The 14180-nt window shown below is 41.2% G+C and overlaps 1 protein-coding gene across 1 annotated transcript in view; it reads left to right on the top strand.

The window, feature by feature from the left end:
* The first annotated feature begins 691 nt into the window (after positions 1–691).
* Positions 692–14180, top strand: part of LOC113227684 (mediator of RNA polymerase II transcription subunit 16) — a 25775-nt gene continuing 12286 nt past the window's right edge. Inside the window, exons 1-13 of the mRNA XM_026460654.1 lie at positions 692–844; positions 999–1176; positions 2905–3037; positions 3918–4047; positions 5122–5276; positions 5342–5503; positions 5571–5687; positions 6840–6907; positions 8773–8916; positions 9459–9539; positions 10749–10872; positions 11338–11458; positions 13976–14164. Coding sequence (XP_026316439.1) covers positions 783–844; positions 999–1176; positions 2905–3037; positions 3918–4047; positions 5122–5276; positions 5342–5503; positions 5571–5687; positions 6840–6907; positions 8773–8916; positions 9459–9539; positions 10749–10872; positions 11338–11458; positions 13976–14164 — 1664 coding nt within the window. The 5' untranslated portion in view covers positions 692–782. The remainder of the gene's footprint in view (positions 845–998; positions 1177–2904; positions 3038–3917; positions 4048–5121; positions 5277–5341; positions 5504–5570; positions 5688–6839; positions 6908–8772; positions 8917–9458; positions 9540–10748; positions 10873–11337; positions 11459–13975; positions 14165–14180) is intronic.

Here is a 14180-nt window from a genome sequence, read left to right as displayed (position 1 = left end):
TCGATTTATTTAAAACACTAGAAATCATACTCGAGTCCTTGCCAATAGGATCGTATTTCCAGTGCTTGAAATCATACTCAAGTCATGACTTGAGCATTGAGTAGAGTAGTGAATAGGGTCGTATTCCAGAACTCTACTCAATGCTCAAGTCAGGATTTGAGCAGACTTGAGTATGATTTCAAGCACTGGAAATACGACCCTAATGGCTAGGACTTGAGTATGATTTTCAGTGCTCACCGCAATACTCAATTCCTGACTTGAGCATTGAGTAGAGTTCTGGAATATGATCTAGGGTCGCAGAGTAGAAGTCTACTCAATGCTCAAGTTAGGATTTGAGTATGGTTTAAAGCACTTGATATCATACTCAAGTTCCTGTCATTAGGGTCGTATTTCCAGTGCTTGTGTTGCCAGAGCAATCCTTCCTTGAGCGTTGAATAGAGTTCTAGAATATGACCCTTAGAGTTGTATTCCAGAACTATACTCAATACTCTAGAGTTCTAGAATACGACCCTAAGACTTAAATCGAAACATATCTAGCGAAGGAAACGAGAAACTAATGACTAGGCAGTATGGTCTCTGACCTTCGCCTGTTCCAAACGGAACGAACGAAAAAAAAAACTATCAAACTCATCAAACTGTCAAACCCATTTGTCACGTATTTATCTATTTATTTACAAGCTTTCTAAGCCATCCGAGTGTTTCCGATTTCTCAGTAATTTTGAAGAGGACACCGCCAAAAGGAGAATACTTATGCACATTTACGACACAAAAAACACTTCAAAATGGAGTTAATATACTCCATGAGGCGCAAACCTCTCAAATGCGAGCCTCCACATTTGGACAGGTTAGTTTTTCTTGTGAACAAATTTACAAATTTATACCAACTTTTTGAATAAAATTAACCACGTGACTGTCCATAATCACGACTAAGAAACTTTAAACACCTATGTTTACCTCATAAAACCCAATAAAGCTTATCTTGAATAATACTTTTTCAGGGTTTCAGATTCTGAAACTACTCGACCAATTTGCACAATATCCGTCTGCAACATCATAGCGTTTTCGTCCTCTACGGAGTTATTAGACGCCGATGGTGACACCTGGGGTGGCCATGTGTATGTCTGCGATCTGGACACGCCGTGGGACAGCCATAAAGTGACCAGTACTTCTCATCCTGTGAGTTTCCAAGTTCCAAAAACTGTTTCACCCAATCCTTAAGCACATGACCTACAGTTGAGTTGAGAGTTGAAATTAATGTGGTGAATTGGTTATATACTTGGTACTTGGTGCAACGGGCTGGTATCCGCAACTCGACGACAAAGCGCCTAATTGGTTATATACTTAGTAGTCTAATCCTAAAATATTAAAAATGATTAAGACTTGTATTTGTAAAAGTAAAAATTATTGAATTTGGTACTTGGTGTAACGGGCTGGTGTCTGCAACTCGACGACAAGGCGCCTATTTTGCGTGTGGAATTATTGAATTTATTGGAAAATAAATTATGGGTGACAGGTTTGATAGGTTATGAAGATATGGAAAATGTTTAGAGGTTGTGGTGTTTTGATTCTCATAGAACATGGAAGTCTTTCTGGACAGAAAGAAATTGGACAGATGCAGGAAATCGTATGGCGGTTCCGGAAGTGCTGCATATGGTTGTTTTTATATATATAAATGTTTAAGTCTTGGTACTGGAGTCCCTTTGTGGAGTAAATAAAATATGATTTTGGGTAATTTTATACAGATTTTCATAAATGAATATCTTGAAAACTATTAATGTTCTAAATTTGGAACTTTATAGGAGGGCACCTATTCCATACCACTCATTCCCAAATTTTTTACCCCCAAATTTACATTCTCCTATAACCGAGGAAGGGGTTTCATAACACCAAGCTCACAGTGAGGGTTAAAAGGGGTCACCGCCTCAATCACCCTTAAATTCGACTGCCGGTAATATACAGTCCTCCTGTAATCCATGTTCATAAGAATGGAAGTAAATTTTATAGTTAAGGAATGTGTGAAACTTCCTTGTTTCTTTGGTTAAGCATTGAACACTTAAGAACTCCTGAAGTACCTTGTAAAGAGGCAAGACACATGTTGAGTATACTTATGGTAATGGTGTTTGTGACTGTAGGTCAGTTTGTGTAATTTGGACAATTAACTGTATAAAAAATATTTAACACAAGCGCTACAGTTTGCACAGTAGCTAAGTAATTTACTTCCGTTTTTATTATTATGAGTGTATAAAATGAAAAGTTGCATTGTATAAAAACTTGTTAATCAAATCCTATTGGAACCCTTAAATAAATTTTTTTAAATACTCATTAATACTATCAAGTAACACATATTTTTGATACAAGTTCTGCCCTGCGAAGAAATAGTTCTTCAAAAGTAAAGCCACACCGTGGAGTATACTTTTACTGTTGAAGTATATCTATGACGACTCAATCATAGTATGTTTCTTGGAGTGCCAACTATTAATCAAACTAGTAAGCGAAAGCATAAATAGAAACTGTTGTTGTTTACAAATGTTTGCAAGGTCTTTAGATGACAGTGAGTGTCTGCATACCTTGAAAAAGTCTAGAATACACAATCATCTGAGTAATGACTGATGAAGAGAAGCTTTGCAGGACTTTTTATACCAAACCACATTAAAACGTTAGCTGTTTCTGGTTCAAAATCGGATCGCCGATGCAGTCAAAATAGTATTTTAAAAATTATTTATGTATCGAGTTCTTAGGTTTTCGCGATCGTTACACATAGGAAGTGAAACTATTTTTCGGATTTAAGTCACATATATTTGTTTTTTCAAACAAACCGACGTTTCGGGTCCTTTACAGGCAACTTAATGTAGCGTAAATTGGAATGTTTTCTTTGTAAAATTAAAAATAAGGTACATGTTGCAGGTATCTGCATTAGAATGGGACTGTGAAGGCAAGCACCTCCTAATTGCCACTTCTGAAGGAGATATATCTGTGTATGGACAGAAGGACTATTTGCTCAATGAATGGACTTGCCTTTATAGTGTTAGTTTTCCAGGTGAGGTGCATTATTTAGTTCTTCTTCTTTTGTTATGATCCCATCGAAATAATCAATGATTCTGCCAATGTCAAGTAAAAATGGTAGTCATTTGTATGATTATTTAGTTCAATGTGGTTATACTCTTTCATCATCAACCCACTTATATGTCTCACTGCTAGGGTAAGGGCCTTTTTTTTTATAATACCAAATGACAATATACCTTGCTTGGTCACTGACACAATTCACTTAAATCGATTTTAATATCAACGTTAGAAATAAATGTCTAAACATTGCACATAAATTGACGTACTTTACAGAATAATTATTATCTAGCATAAAGAGCAAACTTTGAGTTGATGCACTTCACAACTGACAATAGTTAGCGACTCAGTATTTTTACGCGTGACGTGATACTTTATTGCGACTACGCTAATGTATATATATTTTAAAATATCCACATTTTGAAATTTAAGTTTTGAGCATTACCTTGTATGGTTGAGTCCTGGTGTGCCACGGCCCTACTTGTGAGGTGGTAGGGAAACCATTAGGCAACCACAGCTTGTGTAATTAACTCTTGCCACTTTTTAATCATAAGCTTCAATTTATAATATCAGAAAAAACGGGCTAACAGATATTAAATGTCTATAGCCAGCTTAGCAACAAGAATGCATGTTAGGTTCATAGTTGGTTTACCAACCAACCAATTTATGAACAAATTTGATGTAGAAAGAAAAGTTCCTCCAAATAACTTCTACATCTAATATTTATCGAAGAAATCCTAAGTAGGTTTACATCTAAAGAGAGCAAGTTTTCTACATTAAATATCCTATTTACATAATAATAATATATAATTTAAAATATTGTAGCTACGATTTTCTCATCAAGTATTTGTCTGTAGGTGAACAAATAATAAAATGCGTGTTCTTCCACAACGGGCGGCGATTCGCGTGGTCTGAGAAGAAACCAGATGTTCCTATCGCGGATCGCATTCAGATGCTGCGGCCTGCGCCTACGCTTAAGGGGTTTGGGTGAGACGTTTTATTATGACTGGAAATTAATATGTTCCCAAAAATTTTGCAATCAGTTGACCTTTTTGAGTTGTTTGCATACTTTGAGCCAAACTTGAAATTTAGGACCATCCGACCTTTTCTTAAGTGGCATATTGGCCATTTTGAGAGTCGTATTCTAGAACTCTACTCAATGCTCAAGTCAGGATTGCACTGCAAACACAAGCACTGGAAATACGACCCTAATGGTAGGGACTTGAGTATGATATCAATTGCTTTAAACCATACTCAAGTCAAGATTGTACTGGCAACGCAAGCACTGAAAATACGACCCTAATGGCAGGGACTTGAGTATGATTTCGAGTGCTTTAAACCATACTTAAATCCTGACTTGAGCATTGAGTAGAGTTCTAGAATACGACCCCTAATGTCTTTAATTGAGTTCAACAGCACCAGCATGTAATAGGTTAGGACGAGTGGTTAGTTGATCTCTGTGATCAACTGAATAATTTGTAGATGTCAAAGTCGTAAGCTTACCGGGATTCCGTTGCTTTTATTTTGGGCTGTATGGAGGCTTTTTTTTTTGACGATGGAGAAATTTTTATAGATACCTCTGAACCCAGGGAGACTTAGGGGTATAGGGGATACTCCCTCCAAACTGGAGGGCCTACCCCACTAAAACCCCCTGGGTTCATCTCTCGCCGGTCCACGACGCCGCCCGGAGGGCTGTATGGAGGCTGAGCAAATTGTTTTGGTCACTGTTGACAAGATTTGTATCCTGTAGGTTCAAATCGGTTTCATTATATTGTAGATAAACTCATTGCTTTGAAAAATGATGGATGGCTTTTCTAGAAGCTAAATGGGAAAATGGAATCTTAGCTCAGAAATTTATGGTAGAATGTCAGGGGTGTAAGTTTATACACTGGTAACAAACAAATATTCACTTATAGGTTAAAATGAAATAAAATAGTAATTTGAGTGAATTTCTATATAAATCACAAAACGTACCAACATAAAATCTGACGAATTGTGTTAAAAAGGTCCCGGCTCGGCCTAGGCATAGGTGTAATGTTTGACCGAACACTGCTCGAACAGCGGCGTGGCGTGCGAGGGGCTGCTGCTGATAACGGCCACGGGGCTGGTGGGGGCCGTGACGCCGTACACCGAGGACTCGGGCAAGCCCACCGTCGCCACCGAGACGCTGCGGGCCAAGAGGGACCGCGTGGTGCACGCCAGCTTCGCGCACAAGGGTAAGGGGGGCGGGGCGGGGCGGGGCGCTGCGGGGCGCCGGAGCTGAGCGCGGCCCTGTGCGCAGGCGGCGGCGTGCTGCTGGCGGCGGCGTGCCGCTCGGGCGGGCGCTGGTGCGCGCGCTGCTGCGTGGCGGCCGTGACGCTGCCGCCGTGCGGCGCGCGCCTGCAGCGCCACGCGCTCGCGCTGCAGCCGCTGCCCACCGTGCACCTGTCCGACGCCAGCCCCAGTGAGTACGCGTCGGCCGCCCGCCGGGCGCCCGTGCGGCCCTCGGTGACGGCGGGGCCTTGTCGCAGGCTGCCTGTCGTGGTGGGTGCGCGACGACTCCGAGTGGCTGGTGGTGGGCGGTAGCACGCTGGCGCTGTGGAAGCTCACGGAGAGGCACCACGCCGTACACAAGCTCTTCAACAAAGGTATCTCTCTTCTTTATCTGCGTTCGTAAAACTGTAATAAACTCCTGAAATTGAATCCTTTTAAAACGTGACTACAAAAGCGAAAGCCGCATCAGTGTTGAGTTTTTATGTATTTTACAGCAGGTTTGTTAACTATTGCTTCTCAAAAACGACGGGTCGAATTCCTGCTACGGCTTGTACCCATGCCGAACGAACGGTTACCATGCCGAACTGCCACGCAGAGGTCCCAGGTTCGATTCCCGGACCGGGAGAAATAGTTGAATGTCCTACATTTATTTCTCTCGTGAGTTTGGGTGTAATTTGTGGTTGTCTATGTATGTGTTAGGCACCTGCGACACAGGGTTTCCCTAGGCAGGGCTATGTTGAGTGTGTGCATTATTTATTTTAAAAAAACCCAAGTTACTTACAGTCAACAGCACATCAAGCTGTCCACTTTCGTTCGAACGTTGCCTTCAGTGCAACGGAACAAGATGTGTAGCTTATTGTGCTGCCGTCTGTACATTCGTGAAAGTTGCGAAATATCTCGCTAACGATAACATTGTGTTGACACCTGGCTGTGTGCATCTCAGATAGGGTACCCAACTCCTGAATAATCTGTGATGTCCTCAATCCCCAAGGGGTCAACGTGCGGACTATGGCCTAAACCCTCTTCTTAAATAGACTCATGCCTAGCAATGAGTCGTATATTTGCTGAATATAAATTATGTGTTCCTTTTAATCTACATGGTTATTTGTAAAATCTAAACAACCTCGCAGGACTATATCACTAACGCCATAAACGACAACTTTTGTTCTACGACTTTGAATGATTCATCAGATTTTACTTTCATGCAAAAGTAAATAGATTTAAATAGTTCGCTCTAAACGGTAATAAATCTGTGCAGGACGGACATGGGAGTCACCGCGGAAGGCGCTTGCACATTTGAACTTACTACCAAATACAGATCTAAAGTGTCAGATAGTGAAACAAAAATATAATTTATTTTTGGTAAAGTCATTATGTTTTGTAAAAAGTTATGGAACATAAGGTGTTGTTTATGATGTTAGTAATATAGTCGTGCGATGCGAGGTTGTTAGTATTTTGCAAATAACCCTTTACACCTAATAATGATGTAAGTAAGGTATAGCGTTTATATGAATTTGTTATCATAGGTCCGTTACAAGGCAGCACTACACCAGGCGGAGGGCAAAAAGCCGGCGCAGAAGGTCACAGCACGCTGGTAGGTCATTCAGTATCTACAATCTTCATGGATATGACGAAAGCATTTGATTTTGTGTCACACAATTGGTTATTTTACTATTAGGCAAAATATATGAGTACGGATTGAGAGGACTCGCATATGATCTAATAAAATCATATCTACGGAACCGCCACCAAGAGACACATATTACATGCATGGACAAAAACACGGAAAAAATAGCCAAAAGGGCACCGCAGGGCAGTATTATGGGGCCACTTTTATTTATTCTGTATGTTAACGAATTGCCAGATCACGTTCAACAAAAGATGGTACTTTCCTCTGGGGTAGTTAGACATATTAATTTTAATGATTATGAATCAGTTTTGAATGAAGCATTAAGTGACACTATAAAATAATCTCGTAGTAAATTTATGCAATTCTACCTGTCACAGTCACGACCAAAAAATTTAACTACAAATTACGATGGATGGATCGTTGCTAAAGTTAATGAACCAAAACTTTTGGGCATTAGGTACTCTTGATAGTCACTTGAACTGAAAAACACATATCAATAATTTAAACACTAAATTTCGTAAGTACGTATATGTTCTACAAAATGTGACAAGAATAGCATCTAACATAAAAAAACTGCTCTTTATGTTATCACGCTTATGTAGCCTCTAGATATCCTAAAAACACATGGAATAAAATAGAAATACAGCCCAAACAACGCCCTAATTTGGAATTTTACAGTAGAACGATGTTCGTATTAACACCCAAATTATTTAATAAATTGCCGGATGCCGTTACAGAATTAAATTGTAGACAATTTAAAATGAAATTGCATAATTTGTTAGAAACTCAATGCCACAACAATATTGATGATTTTTTTACTTGATAACATAACATGTAAAAGTTAACTATTGTATGTTATATTTTTGACTTCCTATTTTCCGGTTAAATTCCAATTGTTATTGTTTGTTTCTGCTATTGTATTAATTTAACTTTAATGCATGCTACATCAAAAATAATAAAAGAATGGTGTAAAATATTCGCATGCCAAGTTTATGGTGAAATGTACGAGCTAACATAATATACTATAAGACCTGCAATGGTAACTACATTTTTCAGCTAATAAATATTTTGTATATCTCGAAGCAATCCTACAGACTATTATCAAAAATGAAAATGATGCCTTAGAATTTGTGACACACAATAAGATAAGCCAAGCGCGTGAGCCAAATGCGTAATTTCGGCTATCCCCAATTTCGAGGAATTGAAACGCTGAAAGTACACGGTTACATTTTTCGGTACGTCTGGCGCTATATTTCCGTACCGACCAACTTATCTATGATATAGCATAAAAATGAGTTAGGGCTTTCAAATTAGAGAAAAACAAATGAACTGTCATTTATTTACATCGCATATATCGCGGATCAGTCAGTGGATCTTAAACCTTTTTTAACAGATTTTAAAAAGGAGGAGGTCTCAATTCGACATCTTTTTTTATTTGAATTTTACGCGATTACTCCGTCTTTTGTGAACCGATCTCGATGAGCCTTATTTTTTTGAAGGGGTTACTTCAGTAGTAGTTCCACTTAAATTTGAAGAAAATATTAGCTAACGTTTGTCGTATTGGAAAAACAAATATACGCGATTTAAATTCGGGAAAATAGTTCCATTTCCTATGTGCAACAATCGCGAAAACCTAAGAACTCGATTTGTACATATTGGCAAAGTTTTTTGAAGTCGGTTTTTGTAATAAAATTATTTTTTAGCATCTTTGCTCCTTGTGTTTTTGATACGTATGTACATTTCTCCGGCCTCGACTTGCGACTTTGAGGTCATAATGTGACGAACATTTTGTTGGACAAAAAATGACGCAATCGAAATGTCCCTTGAAGGTTTGGCAGCAGGCGGGCGCGTGGAGGGTGGAGGCCGGCGAGGGCGGGTGCGTGATTGGGTGTGCGAGAGGCGCCGTCACGTCCATGGCAGTAATGGCGGCCGGAAGGAAGATTCACCTGCTGGCCAGGGACTCGCATAACTATGTGAGTCAGTTACTGAGACGGTTACTTGAGAGTTTAACCAACGTAAGAGTAACACAAAAACTTCTTTCTTGAAATTGACATATTTGCCTATCGGTATGTTCCACAAATCCCCACCAAAAAGGATTTGTCGAAAAAATCTCCACTAAGATATTATTTTATATGTATATTAAAGGTATATTAAATTTGTAGATGACGTCGACATTACGATTAATTGTGTTTGTTTTTCTTGCAGAAAGCGCAAGTTTTTTTAATTGAAAAAGATTTTTATTTGATTGCATACGGAAACATAAAAAAGCCAATAATTTAGTAGAAGCCCATGAGTTTGTTGACTAATTAAAATTGAAAATTACGATATTAATGTTTATTGCCTTCATCAAGTGACATCTATCTTTTCGACGTCAACAAATACATTGAGCTTCAGCTGTACGTATCGACTTCGCGCATGCAGTTCGTCTAGTAGCAGCCTTAGAGCGAAATGTGACTTTTGCGCCTGACCCAAGCAGCTGCCAGGACTTCCCATTAATTGTGGTACCGTTCGGCAGCTGAGCAGCCGCCCGGTGCTGACGAGCGGCGGCGACGTGTCCGAGCCCAAGAAGGCCAAGTACGGCCATCCCGTCGTACCGGTCAGTCCCATTTGAGCTCCGAACCGTTACTTCTGTCTTAAGAACGGAACATAAATCTATTGAAATAAAACTATTTTTTTCGGATCTAAATCGCTGTCCGTGTTCAGTGTTGACCATGGGACCTGTAACGGGTCCGAAACATTGCTTTCTTTAAAAAAAATTAGATCAGAAAAAAACATTTTCATTTCTTATGTGTAACAAACTTAATAATTCGATATATAATATACAGGATTGTTTGTAAAACACTAACAGCCTCAAGGGACAATATTACTAACATCATAGGGTTCATTCAGAGTGCAGGCGTGCGTCTTGATGTTTTCCCTTTCACAGTGCCGAAACGGCTAGGAGCGGGTAGGTCCAAACAGACGCTAGACGCTAGACCAAGCACTGTAAAAGGTACGGGCGGACCGAGCCAATAAATAGATGTACCTGCTATGAACGCAACGAGCGTCTATGTTCATTAGATTTACACGCACCCGTGCCCGCAATCGCGCCCGCCGCCACTCTATATAAGGCCGTAAACAACATTTGTTCCACGACTTTTAATAACTTACCAGATTTTACTTTTGTTTAAAAATGAAAATGTTTAAATAGATCTTTCTAAATGGTGAGTCTAAAGAGTGTCGGATACGTGGAACAACAATAGTCGTCTGCGGGGTTGTTAGTATTTTACAAGTACTCTTTTACAATATCGTATTGTTCGATAAATACATTTGAGCACTTTTAGTAAATTATCGCTCGCATTAATAAGTCGTTCTGAAGTACAGAATCGATATTAAGATCTTATTTGTGTCGACTGTTTTTATAATAATTATCATATGAACGCACAGCACTGGTGCTCATTGACTGTACGCATCATTTGAGATTATATTGCGTTACTAAGCCACAACTAAGGCGGTACGTGATTTTCGATCACTCGAGATGGTATCTTTCAAGATGCCGATGGTTTTAGTCCGCTGTTGCAAGAAGGCTTGAAATGTATTTCCAAATCTGAGCGAGATCTGCCAAACGTTTGAACAACATTCTCGCCGTCCCCACTTAAACGACGTAACCGCGATTTTTGGCCGAAGCGAGTTGTTAATGTAACCGGGATTGGCGAAACAAGATCTACAACCCCTCGGTACCCTGTCCAGTTTCTGATTGAGTGTTAAGCGAACGGGCCCCACCGGCTGCGAAAGAAGCAGCTGAGAGCCCGCTTTGCGCCCACAGAGCGGCGCGTCGTGCGCGCTGGTGTCGAGCGTGGCGCTGGCGGCGCTGGGCGGCGCGGCCGCGGCCGTGGACACGCACGCGCAGCTGCACGTGTACCGGCTGCCGCCCGCGCCGCAGGACCTGCGTGAGTGGCCGCGCCTCCGCCTCCCGCCTCGCGGACCAGCCCTCGCCGCGGCAGCAGCCGCGCGGCAGTCCCGAGGGCGAGGACTAGGACATTACAAAATTACATGTTCTCGAATGAATGAATTGTTTCGGTTTGGACCGTGTGTTGAGACTAAGTGACGACACTTAAGGGTTGGTAGTTGGATTTATTATTTAAGTGAAGGTGTGAGAAAGTGCGAGTGTGGCGCGCTGTCCCGTAACACCGCTATTCTGAAAATGTGCCATTTGGCTGGTATCAAATAGAAGTCTTATTTGTTATCCAAAATATTAATTGTATTTTGCACGTTTCCAAAAAAGTAGCTTTTCGAATTGTGCCACTTTACTTTTGAGAGTGCAACTTGAGGCTCGTAAAGGTATTTCAGTTGAAAAGCGCGCGTCTCACGACAAGCGCCGGCTAATTATTAAACAAAAGCGTCGTTCTGTGTAGCGCCGGCGCTGCAAGTGCAGCACGCCGTGGGCCTGCTCGAGTACGCGCTCGTCTCGGGCTATGACTTCTTGGACGTGCTGCTCACGCTCAAGCCCAACATCGTCGAGCTCGTCTACGAAAGGTGAGATGCGTATGCCTCATAAGTTACCACCAAAACAAAACCGAAACTTTGCTGATCCGGTGTATGGTGAAATAACCAAGTGGTATTTAAGTTACGGCAGACAAAGGACACGTCATATAAAACGCTGGGGAAATTGACTTAACTTGTGGTAGTAGGATAATCAAAGGATAGAGTAAATTAGAAAAAGGATGTAGAAGACGCTTATGTTCCTATTGAAAAATTAATCCATTGTGTCTATGTTTCCTAAACAAATTAATTCAACATAACGTTGCAAACTTTTTTAAACATAAAGTCTATGCGCTGACACGTTTTTCTAAACGACTTTTTAAGCGTCAAATTAAATAGCGTTTAAGTGAAAAGCGCTTTTACAAGCACGCTTTTTTAAACGTACGTTTTAACGTTAAAAAAATAAGCAGTTTCTTCCATTTCAACTGTTAACAACTACGAAAGTTAAACAACTTACTCGTATGTTTTTAAACGCCAATGAACAAAATGTTAATATAATGATGTTATACCATAAATAAAAACAACTCGTTTTTTACAAAAAGACTTTTATTAAATTTAAAAATTTTTAGTGGTAGAAAATTTTTAGTAGTTTCTACTCTTGCGTTTCGTATCAACACAACGTTGCAAGCTTTTTTTAACATAAAAGTCCATGCGCTTAAACGTTTTCTAAACGATTTTGTTAGCTTCAAACTAAAAAGCGTTTAGGCATTTAAAAAAGCACGCTTTTTAAAAAAAGCATAATGTTTAAATGTTTAAAAAAATAAGCAGTTTTTCCCATCTCTACTGATGACACAGCTCCAGAGACGAGTTTCCGCTTTTTCTTCTTCCCCTCCGTTGGTTGCCTGGGTTGTGATTGTGGAGCAGTGGGTTGGGTAGCATCGGCAACAGCAGCGTAATCACGTCAAGGGGTCAACGTGCTTACGAGTGACGTCTCCGCCGGGGCGGAAAAACGAGGGGCGGCGCGCGGCGACAGCGGCAGCGGGTGCTGACACATTCATATGAGCCGACTCAAATCCGCCGATAGATGCGTTTTGCGCCCCGCGACAAGCATGTGTGGGTCTGCTGGTGCTGGTGGAGTTCTGTTGATTATAATGTTGTTACTTAGTAAGTTTAGTTCAGAATTCAAAAGGGTAAAGAACTAGTAATAAATCCAGTTTCATAAGTATTTATTCCGGTTTTGACGTTATTTATGATCTTTAAATTGTTTATCGCACAAGAGATTTTAGTAACTGTTAAACGGCTCAAAAAAAATAAGTAGAGAAGACGTGTTCGCTGCCGCGATCGAGCAGGGAGTGACGCTGGAACGAAACAAAATCAGAATGCGAGGCAAAAGAACTATGGTAATTAAAAATTTAAATTTAAATACGAGTGGCGGAATCGGGGAATGGCGATAAAAAGTGGTGACGTCGACGTGGTCGAGCGTGACAGGGGGCAGCTTGTGCAGCTCCTTCGCCACGAAAGCAGGCACGTCGTCTGGGTCGGTCTCTTTAAACAGCGTATTGATGTCCTGGAGACTCTTCGCTCCTCCATCCCTCTGGCGCGATAGCATCGGCTCGGCCTTGCCGAGCTTGCGGAAAAGCAGCGCCTCGCCACTGCAAACCTCTTCTTTGAAGTTGGACTTGTAGGTTTGCGCGATGCTGACCTCGTCCATAGTGTCGATGGCGTGTTGGATGAACGCCAGCAGCTCATTGGCCAAGAGTTGTAGAGAACTCATAGTGAATTACGTGCAGCGGCTATTGCCGCGCGGGTCGTCGCGAATTGTTATGATTCTTACTGTGTAGTGGAGCACGTCCGACTCCGAGCGTGCACCGCGCCGCTCTCGCGCGGCTCTCGCGCGGCTCTCCTTATTGTAACTAACGTAATCGACATTTTTATTGAAATTGAGTTGTTAATATATAAGCGATTGTTTAATATCTTATCTAGTTTCAGGTTTATTGTTAGGCAAAGTGTGAGTATTTCGTGTTTAAAGTATTTATTTAGGTAATAATAATACTTTGCGTGCCAATAAAACGAAAGTTACCGAAATGTAAATGCGTTAGTTACGGTAAGGAGGGCGGTGTAGCTGAGATTAGTAGTGGAGGTACTCCTTACTTGCTGTCCTCGGAGCGAAAAAGGACACAAGTAACATTTTTGTTAAAATTGTTTTACATACATATTTGGAACCAGGAGAAAATACCAATCTACGTATTTTTTTTGTAGGATTATATCTCAATAGTTGTTGAACATACTGCAGGCGCGCACAACTAACTAAAAAATGAACTGTTCCCTTTAGGTCTATTTGTTTAGTTTACGTTCAAGCATTAAAATCGTATTTAAATTAGGTGTGCCCTTTATAATAATATCAAGAAATTATTTATTTTTTTCTACTAAGTAAAGAAGAAAATGAAAGTATTATTTAAAACTGCTCGTTACAATACAATGAAAACTTTAATGTCAAACCTACATTCAACTGTTCTTTTTATCGGAAAAACCTGACAAGTCCCGTCTGAAAGGACCAACCGCCCCGTCCAGGTTCACGGAGTCGTTCGCGCGCCAGCCGCCGGCGTTCCAGCAGCACTACTTCCACGGCTGCCTGCGGATCCGCGCGGCGCTGTGCCGGGCCGGCGCGGGGCTGTCGGCGGCGGCGGGCGCGCTGCAGCGGCTGCAGGCGCTGTGCGAGTGCTGGGCGGCGGCGGGCGGCGCGCTGCGCGCCGACGACCGGCCCGACGCCGCCGCG

The sequence above is a fragment of the Hyposmocoma kahamanoa genome, unplaced genomic scaffold (genome assembly GCF_003589595.1).
Source record: "Hyposmocoma kahamanoa isolate Upper Pololo Valley unplaced genomic scaffold, ASM358959v1 213, whole genome shotgun sequence".
In the NCBI taxonomy this organism is placed as follows: domain Eukaryota; kingdom Metazoa; phylum Arthropoda; class Insecta; order Lepidoptera; family Cosmopterigidae; genus Hyposmocoma; species Hyposmocoma kahamanoa.
Note: the sequence above shows the minus strand (reverse complement) of the source record. Positions and strands in the feature narration are given on the sequence as shown.